The sequence below is a fragment of the Heptranchias perlo genome, chromosome 21 (genome assembly GCF_035084215.1).
Source record: "Heptranchias perlo isolate sHepPer1 chromosome 21, sHepPer1.hap1, whole genome shotgun sequence".
NCBI classification, from domain to species: domain Eukaryota; kingdom Metazoa; phylum Chordata; class Chondrichthyes; order Hexanchiformes; family Hexanchidae; genus Heptranchias; species Heptranchias perlo.
In genome coordinates, this window is record NC_090345.1 from 6,348,845 (window position 1) to 6,375,278 (window position 26,434).

Consider the following 26,434-nt stretch of genomic DNA (forward strand, 5'->3'; position numbering starts at 1 on the left):
CTTGAAGAAAGAGAGGTATATTACCCCCTTCAGCCACAGACCCTCCAACGGTCTAGGTTGTTCTCTCTGGAACTCTCTTCCTAAACTGCTGTACCTCGCTCCCCTCCTTAAATCCCAACTCAGGCAATGGTCATCTCCTAATCCTTTTCCCATCATTACTTGTTGCCCAACCATTTCCGCCTCTTTGAAGTGCTTTGAGATTATTTTATGACGTTAAAGTCACTACATCAATGTATGTTTTGTTGAAGTTCCACTGTTCACTATTTAACTGAAGACTTTTAAGACAAATGGGTTGATACCTCTTTAAAATAGTGGGCAAAGGAGTTGCATGTCAACACATTTGTTACTAATTTCACACACCACAATTTCAATCCATAAAATCTTCAGGCCCAATTTTACACCAAGTATGTATGTCATGTCTGGTTTTATTTGGCACAGTGTCCTTTACAATCGTTTATGTGCAATTTCCGGCATTTACTTTTTGATTTTCTTTTCGGTTTATGTGAAAAAATGTGGGCTCCTCGTGGTTTATTTTTATTAAGTACCATGGAGATATTGCAGATTGTACACCTGGGAGAACAGGCTGAACAGAATGATGTGTAACAGCCATACTTGGTGTGCAGTTGAGCTCAAAGTTTCAAACCTGAATGTTTGTTTTTAGGGAACTAAGACGCAAAAAAAAAACGTCCATAGTTCTGAACGTGGCACAGTATGCCGGGGTTTGCACACTCTGTGGCATGAATGACAGGACATGGGGTTTATGCCTCTGGTTCCTCACACGGTAAACCCCTATTCTCATCTGTGCCACTGGGTGGGGGCCCATCTGGATTTAAACTGCTTTGTTGCAGGAAGAGATTTATTTTTTAAATTCATTCTCGGGATGTGGGGTGGCAAGGCCGGCATTTATTGCTAACCCTAAATGACCTGAGAAGGTGGTTTGATACAACAGAGTGGCTTGTTAGGCTACTTTAGAGGGAAGCTAAGAGTCAACCATGTTGATGTGGGGTCTGGAGTCACGCATAGGCCAGACCGGGTAAGGACGGCAGGTTTCTTCCCCTGAAGGACAGTAGTGAACCAGTGGGTTGTTACGACAATCCGACAGCCTCGTGGTCACTTTTACTGGTACTTTGACCATAGCACAGGGAAACTTAATTTTTTTTTCAAAGTGGGAGCTCTCCCTAATAACTCAGTGAATAGCCACCACCCAATGTAGTGCTGAGCCATACAGACCATCAGGGGCCCAGATCTGACCCTTTTGTGTCTGTGTGTCAGCCGCGGCCCACTAGGCAGCACTCTCGCCTCTGACTCAGAAGGTTGTGGGTTCAAGTACCACTCCAGAGACCTGAGCACAAAAATCTAGGCTGACACTCCCAGTGCAATACTGAGAGAGTGCTGCACTGTTGGAGGTGCCGTCTTTTGGATGAGACATTAAGCCGACGCCCCATCTACCCTCTCAGGTGGACATAAAAGATCCCTTGGCACTGCTTTGAAGAAGAGCAGGGGAGTTCTCCCCGGTGTCCTGGCCAATATTTATCCCTCAACCAACATCACTAAAAAACAGATTATCTGGTCATTCTCACATTGCTGTTTGTGGGACCTTGCTGTGCGCAAATTGGCTGCCGCGTTTCCTACATTACAACAGTGACTACACTTCAAAAAGTACTTCATTGGATTTGGGACATCTTGAGGTTGTGAAAGGCACTATATAAATGCAAGTTTGTTCTTTTTCTTTTCTTTTGAGTTGGCTGATGTCGGCTCGGGTATCATAGTGGGTACAGCAGAGGAGGAGGCCATTCGGCCCATCATACCTGTGCCGGCAGGTGACACTCAGCATGTGCTACAATTGACTATGGTGCCCTCTCATGTGCGAACATCGGAAGGGGGCAGGATTTGGACTCAGTTTTGCTGTCAATCCCACTACCGCATCCCCATTGAGCCTGCTGATACTGTCCAAGTTTTGAAAAGCTTTCATAGAATCATAGACTATTACAGTATAGAAGGAGGCCATTTGGCCCATTATGCCTGTGCTGGCTCTTTGTAAATGGTAAATGATTAAGATTAGCTAAGTGCCCCCCTTGGTGACTGATCTGGATACACCAGTGAACTCACTGTGTGAGTTCTGTCTCTCAGATGGTGGTGGCAGTAGGGATGCCACGATTTTCCTGGAATAGGGAAGGGAAAATCAACCTGGGTTCCTACTGTAGATTGCTATGTAGCAATCCTGGCTGGAAAGTGAGTGTGTGTGAACATTGGGTAAGGGGGGGGAATGGGCTCCGCAGTGATGCTCAGGGCTGGCGGACACTCCCTGCCAGCACTCGCATTGGAAGAATGGCCACTTGGGCAAGGTACTGATGCCCCTGGCACAGCAGCTTGACAAGGCCTTCGAGAGAGGAAGGAGTTAAACACGATTAGCTAATTTGCAGTAGATTGGGAGCTTTTCTCCGAGAAGCTATAAGGGTACTGATGTGGGAATGGAAATACAGCACTAGGGAGTGCACCTTTTGAGATTGGGGCCAAAGTACATTGTTAAAGGGGAATGGAGAGTGATTTACTCTGTGCCTGCCCTGGGAGTGTTTGATGGGATAGTGGAGAGGGAGCTTTTACTATGTATCTGACCTATGCTCTCCTTTCCCTGGGGAGTGCCTGTTTGTGACAGTAGATGCAAAAAATGGAAAATTGTTCCATCAGCATTGATATCCCTCATCTTGATTAATTCAAAATTCACCCCAGAGAAATTAAAACAAAATAAGAGTAAAAATATTATCTTCAAAGAAAGAAGAATCCCAGCTTTGGGGGAAGAAAATAAATTGACAGATTTAAAGAAAAACTGCAAATGCAGGACACCTGAAATGAGGCCGAGTGTGTTGGAAGTACATGGCAGGTCTGTCAGCATCAAGAGGGACAGGTTAAAATTTCGAGCTATGGGCCTTCATTAGGACACCTTGTCAAAATGGATTCTGCTGGGCCTTGTTCTTTCTCTATTCAGTGTTTCAAACTATTCCTTTTTCTTTCTTCTTGCTGCTTATTCCAAAAGGAGCACCAACTTCTAGTTACGGTGAGTAACATTCTGACTAAGTATTGAAAGAGACGCTCCTTTTCCAATCACTGAAAATGTGCTAGTGTGGATTTTAAACTCCTTGAAGGGTAGGAATTATTTTTTTTCCCCAAGTCAGTTGATGGCAGGATTCTCTTTACTGACCAAATGTTGTACACTCTAAACAGATTACAGAATACATCACCGTAACATTTCCTGAATCCATTGAATGTTGTCCAGCAGGCGTTTGTTTGGGAGGGGGCAGGGGGGATTAGTGTTGCTGTTGAATAAATCACTTCTGTGTTTGCAGGAACAAGTGACGTTGCATTGGAAGAGGTGGGTAAGGCAGCTGGCATTCTTTCTCCACACCAAAATAAACCTTTTTCTGGTCAGGCTGTGCAATCCTAAATAAAGCTCGACGTCCCACAGCTTTCCTTTTAAAAATTTCTTATCATTATCTTCTAACCTCATGACAGTGTTCTTCTATTTCTTGTCTTGAGGAGGTTGCACATGTAGTCTTCATCATAATCCTCATCTTAGGTAACACTATTTGAGTTCTACCTCTAAGTGTCACTGTAGGTATGGAGCATCCAAAGTAAAGGAGAGTGGGGAAATGTTACTCACCTCAGTAACTCTTAAGAGTGTTTCCACATAATTGCCACCCCTCTTGCTCTTCCACATCAGAACTCATTACACTGCCTCCTATTATATTCTTCTAAAGTATCAAACAAAGATTTGGCACTACTTACCTCCCTCAGTTATCTCTACCATCTACAATCAAACCCCAAACTTGGTGTCAACTAATCACTTTTTGACTTGCATTGTTGTCTGTCCTGTTCTTTTATTGATGGAGGACAGTCATTACAGTTAGTTGCGAAACTTGGGATTTTCAGCCTTGAGAACAGGCAACTGAGAGGGATCCTCATGAAGGTATATAAGATAAGGAACAGCACCAAAAAGGCAAATGTGGAACCGGACTTCCAACTCTGACAACGGGACAAGGGAGTTCAAACTGGTAAAAGGAGAACGTAAGATTGACATCAGGAAGTTTTCACACAAATATCAGCATGTGGAATAGAATTCCATGGGTAGTATAGTAGAGGCAATCAATTAAGAAACTAAAAGGATGCATTATAGGCTATTTCTGGATGGATGAGTTGGGATGGGTCAGTGGCCTCGGTCATCCATTATCTATCTTGTATTTTGCACAAAGGATCTTGGTTCTTCAATTATGATCTCCAATTTTAAAAAAAATATTGTTGGTTCAGCAGTTCTTGGGGCATCCTGAAGTCTATCAGGAGAGTTTACATAGGGAGAGTTCTATCACAAGGAAGCATGTTGAGAGAGATTTCCAATTGTGTATCAAATTCATGTCGATCTTTGAGGTGCTGCATTGAATAGGTCAAACGGTCCCATTGAACTGGCAAAAGAAGAGGGACACACAGGTGCATTAAATGCACTACACTATTTTAATAGTAAAAGAGGAATATTTCCCCCTTTTCCTCTCATGAGGGCCATGACACTGGGATAAACTTCCCCAGGTGTTGGCAGTCCACCTGTGCCTCAAGTGCCTATTCTCTTCATATGTGAGCCATAGACACTGAATGTTGGCTGGCTTTATGACCATGGAGGACTTTACAGCCAAGCCTTTCAGTGCGATGCTGAAGGAATGTTGCACTGTCGAAGGTGCTGCCTTTCAGTTAAAGTGTTAAATTGAAGTCTGTCTGTTCAAATTCATGTTCAAAATCCCAAAGCAATGTTAAAAGAACGGGGTGGGGGTGTTTCTCCTGGTATCCTGGCCAACATTCCTCCCACAACCAACGCCACCGTAAATAGATTAACTAGCTATTCATTTAATTTGATGTTTGTGGAATTTTTGCTGTGTACAAATTGCAGCCACGTTTGCCTACATAACAATAACTACACTTCAGACATAATTCATCAGTTGAGAGCCACGTTGGGACGTCCTGAGGACGTGATAAGGTGCTATATAAACGCAAGTACTTTCTTTTCTTTGTGTAGCACTCCTAACGTGCCGAACGATGTCTCAAAACATGTTATGTTGACTCAATGGTGGAGGCCGAGCAGGAGGAGAAAAGGTGAAAACAAAAATGGTTATTGTGGGGCAACCAAAGGCATGGTCAAAGTGATGTGGAAGATGGTTTTTGAAAGCAAGGACAGAGGTGGCAAGGCAGAGGGAATGGAGCAGGGAGTTCCAATGGGCAGGAGTGTAATGGTTGAATGAGTACCCACTAGTGGTGGAGTGAGGGAATCGGGGACAAGGAGAAGCCCAGTGTCAAGAGGAACGGAGGGAACATCTGGGGACTTGAGGTGGGAGGAAATCGCTGCGGTAGGATGAGTGTGGCCGTGGAGAAATTTAAAAGCGAGGATGTGAATTTTGAAGTCAGCTGGCTTAGGGCATGGGGAGCTTGGAGAGGATGGGAATGTGGTGAGGGCGCAAGCTGCAGCATTGCGAATGAGATCAAGCGTGTAGAGGGTTGAGGCAGGGTGGTTGTCTAGGAGAGCATTCGAGAACTGGAGCCTCAGTGATGAAGGCATGGCTACAGTGGGGACAAGTAAGGCAGTGTTGCGGAGGTGGGAGGAACCTGAGGTTGGGGTCGAGCAACACGCCAGTACCTCAATTTCAACTACAATAAAGCAAACTCCCATCTCACCACAGCAATAAGGAGCATTTGCATTTATATAGTACCTCATCATGTCATTGAAATGTCTTGCAGCACTTCACAAGTGAATCTGAGTGCAGTGACTGTTGGTATGTAGACACAAGTACAGATCTAACCCACCAATCATCTTTTGTGTGCCGCTATGCTCATTAAAGCAGTACGATGCGGAGTAAAACTATCCATTTTGTAACTTGGGACAAATCCTAGTAGTCCTATTAAACGTTTCAAGACTAGATACAGGCTGCCTGGGTCAAGTTAATATCAAACTTGGTGAAGTATATTATAAACCTGCCCACGCTAGTCTAATCTACCTAAACCCATGACAGCGCAAACATGACTGATTTTCCCAGGCTCCGGTTTGACCCGGTGCCAAGTCTGAGGGTGGTTTGATGCTGTGGATTCATGCCCAGTACTGGACTGTACCAACCCAAATTAATTTTTGCTTACTCTTTTAAAAGTCATCCGAGAGAGAAGTTCATTCAGTGTGTGGGTGTCCATCTGATCGAGTCACGTGCTGCTGCCCTGCGGCAACAAAGTTGTGGTGGAAGGGATTCCCTGTGGGACGAGGGGTTTGACAGATCAGTGAACCCGTTTCCTTTCTGCTGAGACGGTGTCCTATTAACTGGCCTCCTCTTGAATAGCACTGCAGCTCTACCTCACCTTGCAGAATATTTTATTAGTCCAGAAGGCGCTGCCCTACTGAGGGTTGTGTTGATCTGAAACAGCAAACTGTGATAAATCCCATGAATTTCTACACTTACCCTGTGCAGGGCAGCTTGCTGCCTGAGTAAGACAATTTTGCATAAGAAGCCCTGGAGCCAGTGAAAAGTGCTGGTTTCTAAATGATTACTCACTTACCCTAATATTGGGCAGAGTAACAGGTGCCCTACCCCTCCACCTAACCTACGTTACACCCAACTGGTGTATGTTTGATGCTGACACTGGACCCTAAATGTCGAAGATGGTCCATTTCCTAGCACTCCCCTCGATGAGCACAAAAATGATAATTGTTGAAGTTTTTGAACTGAAAATTTTGATATTTTCCAGTTCTTGCCATTGCGTAAATAGTCAGACACTCTCTCTCTCTCTCTCTCTCTCTCACACATCTGTATTTATGCAAATCGTGGACTCCCACTTGCATGTTATGTAGTCATGCCCACCCGTATAGTGCCACCAGTCATCAGGTTATCTTGTGTCTGGAGCAGAATTTCCTGTTCACAATTACATCCAAGAATGAAGCTAGTATTTCCTAGATGTTGAGCATCTGGCATACCTTGCAAAGTAGCTTTTGCTTGCCCGCTGGACTCCATTGGCTGCCCGTCCTTCAGTGCGTTGACCTCAATATCCATCCGTATCCTCACCCTTCTCTCCCTCTGCAGCTAACTCCAACCGTACACCCCACTCGGGCAGTCCATTCTTGATCGGTGACAGCCTGCAGATATCTCTCTGCCACACTCTGGAATTCTCGTCCTAGATCCCTCTTCCTGGCTACATCACTCCCCACCTTCAAAACCCTCCTTAAACGCCGCTCTTCGAAATAATGCCATGGGATCTTTTACATGCACATGAGAGGGCAGACGGGGCCTCGATTTAACGTCTCATCTGGGAGACGACACCTCTGACAGTGCAGAGATCCCTCAATACTGCACTGGAGTGTCAACCTAGACTATGTGCTCAAGACTCTGGAATGAGGCTTGAAACCACAACCTTCTGAGTCAGGCGAGAGAGCTGCCACTGAGCCAAGGCTGAAATCTAAATGGGTATAGTACAATGGTGATACTCAAAGGCACCTTCACAAGGGCTGTGAAAATAAAATCTGTGCCCATCATCCTCTGTAAGGAAACTTCCTCGGAGAAGTGGAGGGAGAGGGATTTCTCCTCCTTGCATTGTGTGTTCCTAAGTGGGTAGGGGGTTCCCAGTGCATCCTCCAGCAACAAGAGGAGGTGCCTCGTTCTGTTACAATGAAATGGTTAGCAGAAGTGGTGCTAATGTTAATATGTCTGACAGGCATATGCAAACACTTACCCAGGCCACATGCCTGGAATTCTGTGTTATTCACTTGATCGTATATTTTGTTTTACAGGCCATGGGAATATTTTTTAAGCTTAAATTACAGGATAGTACCAGTTTACACAGAGCTCGGCCAAATGGAGCCCATTGGGTTTAAATTCCAATGGTTAGTTCTAGTATCGAATTGCCCCTGCTGCAAACAGTGATACACACAATGCAAGCTGTTTACAATGGAGTCGTCATTGCAACGCTGTTTTGTCTGCTGTGAATGCCTGTCGTTAAATGTTGCCCTATGGAGCCAGCGAAAGTTGGGGAATTGAGAAACTGGGAGAGTCAGTTAGGGGTGGAGTAGGGAGTCAAAATGTGGAGCTGGGAGCTAATATGGTTAAGGAACCAAGGTGGGTAGACAGTTATGATACAGATTAGCCTTGATCTAATTGAATGGCGGAACAGGCTTGAGGGGCTGAATGGCCTAGTCCTGTTCCTATGTTCCCAATAGCCAGAGAGAGTTTTGCTGTATGTGGAGAAAAGTATGGCAGTGTCGGTGTGAGTGGAGAGACTGATCATCCTGCTCGGATAAACCGCTTTAGTTGTATATGTACAAACCGGTAACCCGTGCGTGGCTTTTAATATATTGAGTTTGAGCAAGCACAGTTTGTCCAGCATATCTGATCCTCTGAATACTTCATATCTGCTCTTAAGTGGAGTTCAGTGTGGCAATTCTGACGGTGGTTTATCTATACCAATATTGATTGTAATTGAGGGGCTTTGCTGATGAGTTGTTGGCCCAAGGGCTCCAGAAGTAAATATTATAATGCTGCACTAATTAATATTTTTAATGTGTATATTTTTTTTTAATTGTTTTGGGGATGTGGGCGATATTGGCAAGGCAACATTTATTGACAATCCCTAGTTTCCCTGAGGGCAAAAAAGTGTCGATTTGCTATAGGAGATAACCTGGTAACACCATGGGTCTCTGCCCATGCAGCTAAATGTACAGCTAACTCCCATTACATTCTCCTTCAACATCAATTTAAAAACCCCTATGTGGGTTTGAGTCCCATTACAAGACTTGGCTGCACAAACTAGGCAGACATTCCAGTGCAGTACCGAGGAAGTGCTGCACTGTCAGTGGTGCCACCTACCTATCCCAGTGGACATTAAAGAACCCATGACTCAATTCGAAGAAGAGGTCCCTGTGCCTTGGCCAACATTCCTCCCTAAGACAATACCCCTAAACCGATGAACTGCTTATTCAGCTCGTTGCTGTTTGTGATCTTGCTGCAAGCAAAGTAGCAGCCACATTTACATAATCACTGCGCTTTAAAGTAGTTGCATGTGAAACACTTTGAGACATTTGTGAGACAAGTAATCAGATGTTGTATAAATGCAAGTCTTTCTATCAACAAGAAGATGCCTTTTTATAATGCGGCTAGTGCAGGAAGACGGCCCAAATTAATCCTCCAGTTAATAGTTCACAACTTATAGCCTGAAACTGCGCACTACACTTGTTTGGGGTGGATAGGTACAAAAAGCACCACGTTTTCCTGTCTAGAAACGTCAACAGTCTTTGGGGTTGGGATGGGAGCCTAGACTGGGTGCACATCTACCCCAGATCAGGTTGTCTTTCTTTTGCTGTTGTGATGTGTTCTGTTACCCAATTCTCACCAGGCACTATTGCCCCCACTGCAGGGTTGTCCAAACCACCACCCATGGGCCTCGTGTGACCTGAGAGTCCTGGCAGTCCGACCCATGAAGACTAACAAATTCAGCCATATTTTTGCTTGAATTTCTTATTCACTGGTTTGTCCTGTTTGAATTTTGTGGGCCTGGCAGCTTGGATTGTTGCCTCATTGGTGATGAATCCTAAATTAGAACACGAAGATCTGTTAGTATCAGTACCTTGAGATAAGTGCGAATTAATGGGGACATGTGTTTACTTATATGCGGCTCCATGGCAACGTCCAAGCGGCCGACAAGGACAGAAAGCTTGGTAACCAATTGTGAAGACTGCTGGCTTTTTCTCCCAAGTTCCCTTGGTCTGCCTTGGATTTAATGGAAACTTGTGGGGACCTCTGATCTGATGATTAGCATTTTTTTGTGTTCCTGGCTTAGGAGGATGATGATGGCCCCCAGTGCAGTGGGGATTACGAACTGACCATGCAAGACAATGGATTTTTTAATAAGAATGAGCCCATCAGGAGTAAGGTCTCCAAGCTGACAGAAAAACTGCGGAAGCGTTATCCCACGAACAACTACGGTAAGTGGAAATCGCATTCTCCCAGATTTTGCTTAATTTAATCTTGCTGCGTGGGTTAAACAGGTACTCCGTGTAAGAATTAAGGCTGAAAATGTCCAAGGATTTTAGTAAATTAAACCTACTAGTGATCTTTTTAGGCATTGCTTGAAGAAAATAAAAATACAAAAATGTTTTTCTCTCTACCTGTAATGTTTTCTTCTGTCTGTTTTCCACTCTTTCTCAATCTTTATATTTCATCCCTTAATATTGAAGAAGCCAGCTAAATCTGCTACTGTGGCTGTTACAAGTATACTTTGCTCTTTGGGCACAAGTTAACATGAACTTTAACTTTTTTTTGTATCTCGAATTTCTCAATGGGGACACCCGGAAACCACAACACATGAAATGTTAGGTTTGGCTCACTGGGGGATTCTCGGGGCCTGGCAACAGTGCAGGACCCTAGAACATGGGAGCATGAAAGATGGGAGTGTAGGGCTTTAGCAGCACTGGAAGGGTGTTCTGGGGGGCTCGCAGCATGAGCCAGCCAGAAAATCACGGTGCCCCTGTCCCCTAGTTTCATGTACCCCTTGACCAGGAGTTGTCCCGTTAAAATCAGCCAGAGCTAGACCCCTCTCCTGGTCTCGCGATCCCCACAACTGTTCGCCCGCTCCCTCCCTCCCTCCCAATGCTGTCAGATCCCAGGAACTCACCAGCGCACCAAACCTAACATTCCAATTCCCAGTTCTACAGAAGACCAGATTCTCTCTCCACAGTGCTGCCAAACAAGGGGACCCCTGCAGGTCTTTACAAACCCTGGGCCCCATTACTACCAAACCCTGGACCACCCCCTCAATGCTGTGAAACCCCAGGACCCACACCACGTTGCTGGCAAACCACACAGCTAGCTTCCTATTGCTACAACCGCAGCTTCACTGCACTATGTATTGCTGAAATCCTGGATAATCACCTGTGGTGCTAAACCACAGTGTCTACACTGCAGTTCGACCAAACTACAGGACCACTCCCCTCCCACCTAGGAGAGTGCAGGCCCCACCAACGCTGCCAAAACCCATGACCACTGCCCATTACCCCATGGGCCTAAATGCTAGATCCCTACCTCCGATCATCTTGCTGTGGAACCTGCACTTTTAAAAAGAAAGTCATAGAAAATTGAATAAATAGGTTTTTTAAAAAAAAACCTTTCTCTCTCTCTTCCTCAAGTGCTGTAATCTTGTGGTTTTTGAGCTTCATTGAGTGGATGGCAACAGATTTCTGCTGATTTGGGTTTAGGTTCCAGCAGTGGAAGGACAGCAAAAATTCAACTTACAGTTTTAATAACCTTTTGGTTTAAAAACCAGAAAAATTGCACATTGTTCTTTTTATTTTTACAGCTCCCAGTCTTGTCTTCCCGATAGTTTTGCTAAACGATTTTCATGATGGAGGGTTCTGCCCTGTTACTTGGCACTAAGAACACAAATGTCATCAGATTACACTCCATTTCAAGAGGAAACTTTACCACTAGTCCTGCTTTTAAACTTATTAAGTGGCTACGTACAGCAGGGGCTGCTGGAGCTGCGCCACATTGTTGGTGCAGGTAGAGAGAGCTTTAATCTACTTAAGACCCATCTGTGCCTGCCAAAGAAATGCTTAATGGACAGTGTAAAAGGAACTACACTTTGCATCCAGCTGGTGCTGTACTTGAGCTGTGAGTGTTTGATGTTAAAGTGTAGAGGGAGCTTCACTTTGCATTTAACCTGCGCTGTACCTGCCCCGGGAGTGTTTGATGGGACAGTGTAGAGGGAGCTTCACTCTGTATCTAACCCTTGCTGTACCTGTCCTGGGAGTGTTAGATACTGAAATGGAAAGCATTCCATACCCTAGCAGTCTGTTGAAGGTAAAATTCACAAAAAGAAATGAAGCAGTTAAAAAGAATTAACATTTGACATTAATATCGTTTTCCACATTTTTCTACTGACATTTGGATATTTTTCTTTACATAGTGTGTGCTGGTGACATAATTGGGAGGTACTAATTTAAATAGGGTGACCATGTGTGAGAGATCAAAGTTGAAACAGACTGCCAGACAGTGAACACACTTGAAAACTGGACAATAAAAGATCAGTTTTGGAGAGATTTGGGGGAGAGGACTTTAAGGAAAAAATTAGTTCTGCGTAGGGGCAGTGCAAAAAAAAATTGTGAATTCACAGAATCAATCTTTGGTGCGTTTTAAGTGCAGGAGGGTAGTGGTTATGTTACTGGACTAATAATCCTGTAGAACATGAGTTCAAATCCCACTATGGCGGTTTGAGAATTTGAATTCAGATTTTTTTTTTAAAATCTGGAAATAAAAAGCTGGTACCAGTAAAAGTGACCACGAAGCTGTCGGATTGTCATAAGAACCCAACTGGTTCACTGATTTCCTTTTAAGGAAGGAAGCCTGCTGTCCTAACCTGGTCTGGCCTATATGTGACCAAACGCGGTTGACTGTTAACTGCCCTCTGAAGTGGCCTAGCAAGCCTCTCCGATATACCAAACCGCTACCAGCGGTTCGAGAAGGAGGCCCACCACCACCTTCTCAGGGCAACTAGGGATGGGCAATAAATGTCAGCGACGCCCACATCCCATGAATGATTTTTTTTTTAAAGTTCAGAAGGGAGCTGGATGATTTCCTGGAGGAAATGGTAGATGGGATGTTGAGTAATGTACCCTGTGGTCATTGTTTTCTTCTGAAGATCGTTTTATTTGTCACCTATGGGGGTCGGAGAGGAATTTTTTGGAATTCTTTTTTTCTCTGAACTGGCCTTTTTTAAAAAAAAAATCTTCACAGGAGATGACATGGTTGCTGGTGGGTGGGGGGGCATTGGGGGTCGTGATGCTTCATTGCCACACGGCTGAATGGGCAGACTCGATGGGACAGCTGGCCCTCTTTCTTCCTATGTTCGCAAGTTGTTACTGTGTTGGACTCGGATGTCACTGTTCTATAGGCATCTGCCAGCACTTTCATTGCAAAGGCACTAAGATCATCTAGAGCCATGAAGCTTATTGGGGGAAAGTTTTTTTTTTAAAAAAGAGTATTTGTATTTCTTTAAATAAATTCACAGGTCATAAGAACTTACAGTATAGAACAGGATTGTAGTAACAAACGATAAAATTCTCCAGTTGGTCTCAAACTTGTTCCATAAAGATTCTCTATTCTCCCCCCACCCACCCAGGCCCCATAACATTGCAGTGAACATCACAACAATAGCAAGTCTTTGTATAGAAACTTCAATGTCGTGAGTGCCGCGAGCTTCACAGAGGAGAAATGGAAGCCAAATAGTAGTAAGAGAGAGAAATGAAAGCACCATCGGGGAGAGAGAGGTTTTGAGGAGGCTCTGAAGGTTGGGAGTAAAGTAGCAAAGGATTGGGGGGGTGGGGGAAGGGGTTTAAGGAGGGAGTTCCAGAGAGTCTGGCCAAGACTGCTCAAGGCTCTGCCACTGATGTTGAAGAGATTTTGTTTTATTCATTATGAGGATGTGGGCATTGCTGGGCATTTATTGCCCATCTCCAGTTGCCCCTTGAGAAGGTGGTGATGGGCCGCCTTCATGAACTGCTGCAGCCCGTGTAGTGAAGGTGCTCCCAAAGTGCTGTAGGATAGGGAGTTCCAGGATTTTGACCCAGCGACTGTGAAGAACCGGCCGATATATGTCCAAGCTGGGATGGTGTGTGGAGGGGAACCTGGAGGTGATGGTGTTCTCGTGCACCTGCTGCCCTTGTCTTTCTAGGTGGTGGAGGTCGCGGGTTTGGGTGCACAGGAGGCCAGCGTGGGAGGATCAAAGGGCACTGGCTGGGATGCAGGGCTGGAGGAGGTTGCAGCGATAGGGTGGGGCGAGGCCACTGGGGGAGGGGGGGAATTTGTGGACAAGGATGATGATAAAGCACGCCTGCTGCTTTAGTGTGAGTCACCAACTTCAGAAAAAGAGGAAGGGACAGTGTCACATCCGATATATAAAAAAAACAAGCAGTTACTGATGCATGGAAGTGTTTGCAATAAAAATAGTTTTTTCTTGGGCTGGAGGTGACAAAGCTCAAGCTGAACCTCCCCCCCCCCCCCCCCCCCCACCCCCCCAGAGAGATGATTATATTATCATTTTCAACTACCATTTACTCTCTCGTCAGCCTTGGCTCAATGGTAGCACTCGCTACTATTCTGTGTCAGAAGGTCATGCGTTCCAATCCCCACTCGAGATTTGAGCACATAATTTAGGCTGACACTCCAGTGTAGCACTGAGGGAGTGCTGCACTTTCGGAGGTGCCTTCTTTCTGATGAGACGCTAAACTGAGGCCCCGTCTGCCCGCTCAGGTGGATGTTAAAGATCCCATGGCACCATTCAAAGAGGAGCAGGGGGATTCTCCCCGGTTGCCTGGCCAACATTTATCCTTCAACTAACATCACTTAAACAGATTATCTGGCCAATATCACATGACTGTTTGTGGGATCTTGCTGAGCACAAATTAGCTGCCGCGTTTCCTACATTTCAACAGTGACTACAATTCAAAAGTACTTTATTGGCTGTAAAGTGCTTTGGGACATCCTGAAATTGTGAAAGGCGCTATAGGAATGTAAGTTCTTCCTTTCCATATTGTAACATAGGGACTGTATAGCTCAGATAACCATGCAGAAAGCCTGGGAAAATATAACTTCTGCGTTGTGCAGTGCACCAGGGACCGCCATCCACCTTTTGCTGGAGACCACCATAAATGGGGACTGAGAGCTCTTTGTTTTACCTGCGTTCCACTCTGAATTAATTGCAGCCTTCAGATAGCAACTGCTTCAAGAATCATGGGAGCTTGATGTTTTAAACAAGCTGACACACTCAGTAAGAGCAGCTAGAATTAAAGTGCATGAGGCAGAGGTGTATACCACATGAGCCGAGCCGGGCAGTGCCCTGATTGAATCTGGCGCCGCCATTTAATCTTGTTGAACCAGTTTCCCTAATTCGCATGAACCGACCCTATAGTCCACTGTTTCAAATTCAGCTAACCTTTCTGTGCAGCCTATTGTAGGTGGAAAGGCATCATGTTTTGCGTTACAGATTTTCCTGTCGAGCTGACTCTCCTGGCTCAGTGTTTGCTTTGTTTCATCAAACGGCTCCAATCTCCAGCAAATGACAGGAAGCCGTTAAATTCAAGCTCTCTGCATTTTGCTCTGCTTCCTAGCATTAAAGAGTTTTAAGGGGAAAAGATGATTTGGTGGGGAGTGGGGGGGGGGGGGGTGGGGGAGAGCGGTAGTGGGTGGGGGGATCCTGTAATAAGCATTAGGCACAGGGTGGCACTGGTTAGTAGGTTCCACTCTACCCTACATCTTGTGCATCCTTTCACTATCTTTAGCAAATAATAGATTTTAAAAAAACTACAATCCTAGCCAGGTCTACAAGCTAAATTTCTCTCGTTTTCAAACTAGGATCCCCAAAACTTAGCAAATCTCGGCGGGTGTCTGTGAGATCATCAGAGAACCCTCCGTCAGTTATGAGATTTTCGTATCTGTTAATTTACTAGCATGTTGCTGAGGTGGCTGTATCTACTGACTAAAATTAGTATTCATTTACTGCAATGATAGCTCCGTTCTCCTTTTGGCACTGTCTTTCAGAAGTTAGGACCTTGACATTCCAACCACTGCTCCAGAATTGCTGCAGGATTAGCGCAGTTGCTTGGAAATCATGGGCCGTTAAGGCTTTTGTTGTAAAAAGTTGAGGGGAAACCAGGGAGAACGTTGTTAAGGGGCCCCCCCTATGTTGTATCTCGAGGTTCAGAGGTCATTTTTTTTTTTACTACCAACCCAGTCTTTGCTGATCTCAAAAGTCGATCCAAGTGCCACATGACTCAAATTTTGCGTTGTCCTCCCAATTATCCTTTCACTCTCCCATTCAAACTTTCACTCTCCCATTCCCACCCACGCCCTTTCTCTCCCGAAGGCAGTGACTTGTGCTGGGCTCCATCTCCAGTTTTGCTGATCTTATAGTCAAATGGTATAATGATTTAATGGGTTATTATATACTGACGGGACTGCAGAGCGCTAAGTCACAAGATCACATGGTGTAGGTCCGGATGAGGACGCATCTTCTACCCATTTGACAGCATCCTTCCAGAATACCAACCCTGCTGTCTCTCCATTAACAACATCCTGCTGTTTCATAAATAAGTCCCATGTCCTGCTCCGAACCACCCTTCCTAGCAACACGTTCCAACCATTGATGACCTTCTTTGTAAAGAAATACTTCCTGGCACCGCTCCTAAGTGTGCTTTTTTTCTTTAAAATTTTAAGTGATTCCATTACAAAGCTGCTTCTGTCTGAGTCCACTTGCTAACTACCCGACCTTGTCCTTCATGTACTATTACAGCTGCATTTAACTACAGATCCTGTTGCAATTGTGTTTTAACAGTTTAATCAGAAGCAATGACTATCTTGACCTTGCGCCACTTTTCGTCCTTGCTTCCCTACCCATTAACTGTTATAAATGCTTTTGATGTGTAAGTCGTGTTAAATGCAGTACAAAGGACTCGAGATTGTTTCTTTTTGCACCCTTAATCTCTTGCTGCCTTTACAGCTCACTTAACTGATCTGTTCGCCTCTGGCCTTTTGCTTTATGTTGGGTAGGGCATAGTCCTGAAGGAAGGGCAGGTGCCATCACATTGCATCCCCTCGCCCCCCCCCCCCCACCACTCGACAGCACTCCCAGAACTAAAGTTACGGAGATCTCTGCGCTCCTCCAATTCTGTCCTCTTGCGCGATTTCCTTCACCCCACCATTGGCAGCCGTGCCTTCAGCTGCCTCGGCCCTAAGCTCTGGAATTCCCTCCCTAAACCTCTCTGCCTCTCTATCTCTCCCTCCTCCTTTAAGACTGCCGATAAGAAATATGATTTCTAGACCAAGCCATAGTCATGCATCCCTTAAAACCTACCTCTTTGCCAAGCTTTTGGTCACCTGTCCTAATATCTCCTTATGTGGCTGGCTCGGTGTCAAATTCTGTTTGATTACGCTACTTGGGAGGTTTTCCTACGTTAAAAGCGCTATATAAATACAAGTTGTTGTTGGACACAGAATTAAGCAGAAAGAATGGAGTGCTATTAAACAACAGCTGGCACATTTAACACAGCAAAAATCCCAAGATTCACAGTTCACTGCCTGAGTCAAGCAAGAGTGGGAGGGGGACTAAGGGAAGGTGTTGATGAGGGGGCAGGTTTTAAAGAGGCCAGAGTTGGAGGAACACAGAATTCTCAGAGGGTTGTAGGGCTCAAGGAGGTTAAGAGAGATATGAAGGGACAGTTACTTATTAAGTTTTTGAAGTTTCCATTTCCATCAATAAAGCAAATAGCAACTTGACCCACAATCATACCCCCTGCCAAGGACCTATCCTGCTCTCTCTGTGATGACCTTTCTAAAAGAGCCATGACTTTCGGTAAGGAAGCAGTATTATAAATTGGTGTAATCATGAATGGGTGAGTATGAAGGCCAAACTGAAGGATGAAATAAGCTGATGGTGGCTTTCTGTTCTCCCATCTGCAATACTGCTTCTATCATATCGCTAAGGCTCCTCATTTGTGCAGTGAAATAAATCCCAATATTGCCTTGCAGTAGTCTAATGTTTGAAATGGGCTTTTCTTTAAACATTTGGGCTATCTTATCTACAGGTTTAAGATAGTGAGATACAATTGAAGATTCTAATATGAAGAATAGAACTGCGTTTCAGGGACTCTTAACAATCTGATTCTTGGTGGACCTGACTCCTAAAACTGACTACACCTGTCAGAAAGTTGTGGGTTCAAGCTGCACTCCAGGATGTGATCACGTAGTCTAGGATGACACGTTAGTGCAGTACTGAGGGAGTGCTGCATGGTCAATGGTGCCATATTCTTAATGAATTGTTAAACCATGGCTCCGTCAGCCTGCTCAGGTGGTTCAGTTGGATGTTGAAGATGCCATGGAACTACTCGAAGAAGTGTTGGGGAGTTGTCCTGGCCAACATTCCTTCATCGAATGACACCACCAAAAAATGGGTTTATCATCTGCCTGTGGGATCATGCTGTGTACCAAATAGCTGCTGTGCTTGCCTACATAACAGTTGCTGGACTTCAAGTTTAATTAATTGTATGCAAAGAGTTTGGAGACATTTCTGAGAGCTGTGATAAGGTGGAAGTCTTTCTTTTTAACCAGCTGCCCCGATATTCTTTCATACAAATTGCCAATTTAATCTAAAATTTTGAGCACTTCTGAGCTGAGGGGCCTTGCCAATGAGGATCTAGGTTGAGACTGTCCCAAAATAAGATCATGGAAAAAGGGAAAAAAAATAAATGAATATGGAGTGAATTCAGGCAGCTTTTAAAAAAAAAACACATTATTTCAACATGTACAAAAATGCCTTGTGGAATCCTTACAGGATATAATCAAAACTATCAATGTCAGGTCCAATTTGAATCTGTAGTTAAGAGTTCAAGCATCACACCGGCTAGGAAAACAGCATTGTAATTTTCTCTCCAGTTCGTGTGTCCATTGATTCCAGTGGGCCAGGCGGCATCTGCTTTTACCTAACAAAGTAAGTATGGAATAGGCAAGGTTAAAAATTAAAACTATCCAGATTTGTGCCGTGCCCATTTTAGGGAAAAATGGAAAAACAAAATGAGAATACTCAAAATCATAGTACTCTAAATGTACTCCTATTGTACAGGCACATTTCTTTCCCTACCCAACCCCCCCCCCCCCCCCCCATATTTATTTAACATGGGTACGTCCTTCCTCCTTTCTCCTCCACCCCCTCTTCCAGTTCCTGCAATTACCTGCCCCAACTACATATACGTGGTTGCAATTCAGTCATATAGATAAAATTCTGGCACTGTAACCCCTTGGGTGTCAACTCTTGCCTCGGAGTGTGGGTTCAAGCCTCGGTCCAGAGACTTGAGCACGTAATCTAGGCTGACACTCCCAGTGCAGTACTTGAGGGAGTGCTGCGCTGGCGTAGGTTCCGTCTTTCGGATGAGATGTTAAACCGTGGCCCTGTCTGCCCTCTCCGGTGGACGTAAAGGTCCCATGGCACTATTCAAAGAAGAGGAGGGGAGTTGTCCCCGGTGTCCTGACCAATATTTATCTCTCAACCAAGACCTAAAACAGATCATCTGGTATCAAGAGGCTGTGAAGCACTTTGGGATGTCCTGAGACCGTGAAAGGCGCTATATAAATGCAAGTCCTATCTTATTCTTCCTTAACTGCCAATCTCAATCAGTTATTTCTCAACATCTATCTCTCATGCACACGCACATGCCCTCCTGCTCAGTGGCACCTACTCACTACTTCTTGACTCATCCCATCTTTCCCACTCTTTTCCAACATTGGTGGTGCCCTGCACTATGGGCCTTGCCCTCCACCCTAGGTTTCTTAACAAACCTGTGACCACTGGTCGTACGCTCCAGCCATTTCAGTGTATCTCTGAGTAAGTTTTCAGGTGGAGAGGAATTTATGCAAATGACATTCGGGAAGGTGTGTCATTCTGTAATATTCCGTGACTCATTGACTTTTGTCTAAAAGCTACAGGACTTTGTCTCTCTCTCCCCCTCCCCCCTCCCCCCCCATCCCCAGCCCTCCAATTAAATCAATTTATTGAGGTCTGAAGATTGAATTCACAATCCTGCCCAAGCCCCAGCCTTGGGGAGTTACTGGAAAGCAGCAAAAGGAATTCCTGGGAAGGGGTGGGGGGGGGGCCATGATTTAAAACAGTAACAGAAAGTCCTGAGACATTCCTATAAGCAACCCTCTCCCCATCGATATATTGATGACTTGAGTCATCTACAAGATGACCTATGTATTACCAATTAATAATTCATATTTGTTACTAATCTATACTCGTTTTAATTAATTTATACTTGTTTCTATGACCAATTAATTAATACCAATCACTATTCCTTGATATACCTCACTGTTTCTTGAAGCGCTTCCAGGGGTATGGGCCTTGGCCCTCCACTTGGCTATTTTCCCAATTAAAAACAAAACAATTGTTAGCTCTGTAATTGGTATTGCATTCTTGTCAGGGAAGGCCAGAGCACTCTGACATTGGAAAGCATGCAAGCATTCCTCTCCAACTCCAGCCAAAACAAACCATCTCGCAGATCAGGAGTCGTTCTGCAGGTGACCAGGAATTTTAATCAGTTTTTCTCTGGAAACCGTTTAATTTAATAATTACGAGGCACTTAAAAGCTGAATCACTGGGGAGATTGCTCCAATTAAACCTTTATTTCACTCAAGACAACATGCCAATAAATCCTTCACCGAACCCACACTTCCAGATAGATAAACACAGTCTTAATTCTGTTTGCTTTTCCTTAAAAGGGTGGTGTTCAGCTTGGGTGGCAGGGGAGGGGGGGGTGGGAGGGGTCACCACAGTTGACCCCAGTGTCTCTGCATAACTAAGAGATAAATCAGCCATTTGTGAGTCTATCCAGTGACCGTTGCCACAAAGTGCACATTGTATAAACTGTAAGCGAGGGTAGGGTCGGGCTGCGAACTATCTAATGGTGAAGTAGCTAGTTGACCCTGGCTATCCAGGTTTATGATATGAAGAGTGTCCCCCCTTGGCCAAGATACCTACTGGTGACATTTGTGTATGGGGTAAGGTGAAAATGTATTAAACGCAGTTTGACAGGAAGACCGTACTTTTGAACCATCTTTATCGGCCTTGAAATCACATCAAAATAGTAGAGGGATTGCCCCAGAGTTAATGGTAGCACCGATCAGTGATTGTTTTCAGAATCGTAGAATCTTACGGCACAGAAGGAGGTCGTTCGGCCCATCGTGCCTGTGCCGGTTCTTTTGAAAGAGCTTTCCAAATAGTCCCACTCCCCTGCTTTTTCCCCATAGCCCTGCAAGTTTCTCCTTTTCAAGTATATATCCAATTCCCTTTTGAAAGTTACTATTGAATCTGTTTTCACCACCCTTTCAGGCAGCGCATTCCAGATCATAACACAAGATTTCTCCTCATCTCCCCCTGGTTCTTTTACTAATTATCTTGAATCTGTGTCCTCTGGTTACTGACCTTCCTGCCAGTGGAAACAGTGCCTCCCCATCTACTCTATCAAAACCCCTCATCGTTTTGAACACCTCTATTAAACCTCCCCTTAACCTTCTCTGCTCTAAGGAGAACTATTCCAGCTTCCCTAGTCTTTTCACATAACTGAAGTCCCTCATTCCTGGTGCCATTCTAGTAAATCATCTCTGCACCCTCTCCAAGGCTTTGACGTCCTTCCTAAAGTGTGGTGCCCAGAATTGCTTTTGTACTCTATACGTCTATTAATAAAGCCAAGGGACTCGTATGCTTTTTAACAGCCTGATCAACTTGTCTTGCCGCCTTCTGGAGGTGTGGCTTTATTTTGAATGGTGTGTCCATGATGATTTAAGCTCAGCTTCTGAGTGGCAGGAAAGGTTTGTCATACGTGCAGGATTTCTGTACCCCTCTTCCTTGGTTCAGTTTGTTCTGCTTTACAGCCCCTTAGTCTTCCATCACAACCGTTGATGCCAGCCCCAACATTGGCTGCTGCGCTGCAAGGTGAATGAACCACTGTTACTGTCTCCAGAGACATCGAGAATCATATAGGTTTGCAGCACAGATGAAGCCCATTTGGCCAGTTGTGTCTGTACCCGCTCTTTGCTAGAGCAATCTCAAACCAATCCCAATGCCCTGTTTTCTCCCCTTAGCCCCTTATCTTCATCTGCTTCAAATATTTATCCACTGATGATTGGCAGTTTGTTTTTATTGGTAGCACACTACCCTCTGAGTCAGATGTTCATGGGTTCAAACCCCATGGTAATCTAGGCTGACCAGTATAGTACTGAGGGAGTTCTGCATTGTCAGAGGTGCCATCTTTTGAATGAGGCCATGTCTGCCTGTTCAGATGAAAGAGGAGATGGGGCGGTCCCCTGGTGTCCCTCAAACCAGAGGTACCAGCACCAAAAGCAGGTAATTTATCTCATTTGCTGTTTGTGGCACCTTACTTTGTGCGAATTGGTTGCTATGTTATGCCTATACAACAGTAACTATGCTTCAAAAGTAATTTATGGCCTGTACAATTCTTTGGAACTCCTGAAGACATCTCATCCGAAAGACAGCACCTTCAACAATGCGGCACTCTCTCAGTACTGCATTGAAATGTCAAGCTGGTTTATGTACTTAAGCCCTGGAGTGGGGCTCGAACCGAAACAACCTTCTGACTCCGAGGTGAGCGTGTGATCACGTGGCCAAGCTGACACTTAAGTGAAGTAAGTAAACCAGAGTGTACTTAGCCCTCCTTCCCAGAAGGAAATGAAAGCAATTGGGGCCTTAAAGGGAAAGTGTGAGTGAGTGAGTGTGTGTGCACGCGCGCATAGGTGTGTATGTGTCCAGAAATGAAACATATTGAGCACCTTTTGCCAGGAACGTTGAACTGAGAAATTTCTGCGCATCTATCCGCTGGACTTGTGTTACACTTGTACTGTCTCCAGTAATTTATTAGGCGGGAGTCCACTGCAAATAAATTATATGGGTTTAACTAGGATATCCTATGTCAATAACTCTCTGATAAATAAACGTCGCCTCTTGAAAGGAGACTCTTGTGTGTTGAAGCCGTTCGTGTCTCGGGATTCCAACAGGAAGGGCACAGGGTCGGCTGCAAACCACGTCCCTGTGAATCCTAATCGAGTAATCCAGTTTCAGAAAATAATTCGAAACATTCGGCAATATCAGAAGGCCTGCTCTTGAGACGGTTAATTTGGGGAGTCTGGGAAAGGACCAGAATGGTACTGCACACATTCTTATTTCAGGAGAACGAGGCAAAGCTCTTTGTTTTAAGAGGGAATTATTGGGCGATAAGGAAGTCAAGTATTTCCAGATAAAAATACAAAAGCAATAGTTCCCTTGATTTTAAGATCAGCGCACATTCTCCTTTTAATCTTAAGCATATAAATTTCAATACGCTGTAATTCCCAACATCCTGACCAAGTTTAGCTATGGAGGTGACCATGTCATGTTGACCCAGGGCTGTTTCTTTTGGTGGGGTAGGAAGACGCCTGACTTAACTGCTTGACTGTCTGTGCTGGAACCCACACTGTGTACCCTATTGAGAATGTCAGAGTCCCTTTTTATTTTTATTCCCCCACCCCCTGCCCACTCCTCTTTCCCTGGACTCTCCAGGTCTGAATTAGAAAGTTGGTATGTCCTTGACCAATATTTATTCCTCAACTAACATCACTAAAACAGATTATCCGGTCACTACCACATCGCTGTTTGTGGGACCTTGCTGTGTGCAAATTGGCTGCCGCGTTTCCTACATTACAACAGTGACTACACTTCAAAAGTACTTCATTGGCTGTAAATCACTTTGGGACATCCTGAGGTCATGAAAGACGTTGTATAAATGCAAGTCTTTTTCTTTTATGGTACTTACTTCAAGGCCTCTGCTAATTGACTTTTTTGCCCCCTTCCTCTCCCCACCTCCACCCACCTTTCTATAGGAGACACACCAGACCTCTGACGTCAGGCTCTTTAAAAAAAACCCAGGCTTGGTGGTATCCTAGTCACTACTTCCTGATTTTCCTCCTCCTTTAATTTTTTTCAGCCTTGGTGGTGTCCTGCACTAGATGTCTTGGCCCTTGGTTTCTTGATGTGGAAAGAGATATTTCAGTGTAGCTGAAGTGGGTGCGGCACTGTGAGTGCAATAGTAGTCGCTTCACGTTGCAGCTCCAACGCATGAACCATTGTGCAATTGCACTGTGACCCAAAGATCCCACTCTGCGATTCAGATTCATTCTTAAACTGTGTAAATATGTTTTATAGTGCAGCTATAATAAAAAAAGAAAGACTTGCATTTCTGTAGCACCTTTCACGACCTCAGGGCGTCCCAAAGCACTTTACAGCCAATGAAGTACTTTTGAAGTGTAGTCACTGTTGTAATGTAGGAAATATCTTTGCAATGGGTGATATTTGCCCCAATATCTGTCATTGTGCTTGCATAGAATAATCAGTGGTGCTATCACCTCTGCCTCCAATTATATTGGCACGAGTCTGCCCTGTCCCACACCTGCGTTGGTCCCAATCACCCATCACCCCTGTGCTCGCTGACCTACATTGGTTCCCTCGATTTTAAAATTCTCAACCTTGTGTTCAAATCCCTCCATGGCCTTGCCCCTCCCTATCTCCGTAATCTCATCCAGCCCTACAGCCCTGCGAGCTCCTCCAATTCTGGTCTCTTGCGCATCCCTGATTTTCATCGCTCCCCCCATTGGCGGCCGTGCCTTCAGCTGCCTCGATCCTAAGCTCTGGAATTCCCTCCCTAAACCTCTCTACCTCTCTTGCCTCCTTTAAGATGCTACTTAAAACCTACCTCTTTGACCAAGCTTTTGGTCACCTGTCCTAATGTCTCCTTATGTGACTCGGTGTCAATTTCTGTCTGATTCTGCTGCTGTGAAGCGCCTTGGGATGTTTTACTACGTTAAAAAGCGCTGTATAAATGCAAGTTGTTATTGTAATACTGACCGCACGTCCAGGGCTCTCAGATTGTCTATGAAATAAGCAGCACCAGGACCAGTTGTACTGTTCACACGCACACAAGTTCACAGTGCTCGTGGACCAGGAGCTTGTGCATCAACTACAACCGTGCCAACACATACACTGATTCGGACAGTGCACCTTTGTGAGAGACTGAGTGGAGTGGAGGTAAAGTACTCACTTCAGTGCATGCCCCAGGGATGTTTGAGCTCTGCATACAGTGCAAGCTCGCGCAGGAGGCTGGTTTCTGGTGAAGGCCTTTTGTTCTATGAGGAGCAGCACTGCTAGTGCTGCACGTCTCAGCGTAGCAATGATTGCGGCCCAAGTGCACCGTTATAAGGAGGTAGGATATCACCCATTCGTACACCTCCTGTAGTAATACCACCAGAAATCGTCCAAACATTTCAATATGGAATGCAGCTTCAGTGTTACTCAGTTTCTTGTGGAAGACTATTTGGTATCAAGTCCTATCACCCACAGCCCAAAATGGATTATCAATTGATATACAGTGTTTTCAGTCCCTTCTGTATACATATACATGTTTATATGTGGTTCTATTATATATAAGTCCCTCGTGTGTATAGAAATCTGTATATACTGATGTATGAGTCCCCTGATGTACATGAGTGTGTGCGCATGTGTATAGATGAATAAAATATAAAGCAATATAAGGAAGGTGCATTATGTCAAAGTGTTGAATGCACATTTGCCAGAAATGATCCCGCTAGTGACGGGAGCTGAGCTGAGCAGTGCTGGTCCTGCTCACTGATACCGTGTCGAATCTGTCTGTTTACCGTTGAGCATTCTGTGTCAGACAAGTGCAACCCAAAAATATATTGGAAAGAAATTCTGCTTTATCATATAAATCTTGTTTTCACTGGGGCTATTAGAAACATGTGGGATCCTTTAATACTTGGTATGTCATCATTTATCCTGTCTCCACACGATGTCATCCACTGTATTAAAAGTGAGGATTAAGATAAGACTGGGTACAGTCCCAAGAACTGTACCTTTTGCCAATATGTTACAGAATTACGTTTTTAACTCCGTGATGCATTGGTACTTTAAATATTTAAAGAATTAACCACATCTGTCACAGGGTTACCAACAACGAGGGCTGAAGCAACATTGCAAATTAAAACACGACTGCAGGGCCAGGCTGGTTTTTGGGGCTGGGAGATCACAAAAATTGGTTGGCTGCCTGCTCCTGGGTTACCTTTTTAGCAGCTTGGTGTTGCTTGCTCTCCATATCCTGACTTCAGCTTGTGCTTCCTGCTATGGCCTTTCCCACTGCTGTCTGCTGCCAGGCCTGGTCTGCTCTACCAATATTCACTGCCGCCTGCTCTCCTTGATGCCAGGGCTTTTGCTTGCCCTGTGTGATCTCCTCCTCCTTGGCACCTCCGCGATCTCCTCCTCCTTGGCACCTCCGTGATCCTCTCCTCTTCCATGATCTCCACAAAGGTTCGCTGTCTGAAGTTGCTGTTTCTGCTGCTGTTGTATGCAGTGTCCCTGAGTCCAAAGTAACAGCTGCTCTCTGGATGTTACAAATTCGGGTCTGTCATAAGCACTATCTCGGGCTCATTGGCTTCAGTCGCTCTCGTAAGGAGTCTGAGCATTTTCCTAAAATGAGAGTTGTCCCCCACTGCTCCATATCTACTTATATGGTAGTGGGACCCAGAGGCGTAACATCGGAATGCCCTAATGACCCGAACCGGTTATCGGCTTTTTCCTCGCGTTTATCTGTTCAGTCTCTCCGAAAGCAGGCCAAGTTAACACTTAAAGGGGCAAGGCTTGGTTTGAATTGTCAAGTTGTTATATTCCACAATAAGATGAACTTATGGAGCAACCACAATGATCAGGTTCACTTAGTTCAATCGAAAAAACTTATCTCTGCGTACCCCACTTCAGTGGATCATCTTGCTTG

General features: G+C 44.9%; 1 protein-coding gene across 1 annotated transcript in view; it reads left to right on the plus strand.

The window, feature by feature from the left end:
• Positions 1 to 26,434, plus strand: part of zfyve27 (zinc finger, FYVE domain containing 27) — a 130,154-nt gene that overhangs the window by 58,874 nt on the left and 44,846 nt on the right. Inside the window, exon 8 of the mRNA XM_068002039.1 lies at positions 9,844 to 9,988. Within this exon, the coding sequence (XP_067858140.1) occupies positions 9,844 to 9,988 (145 nt within the window). The remainder of the gene's footprint in view (positions 1 to 9,843; positions 9,989 to 26,434) is intronic.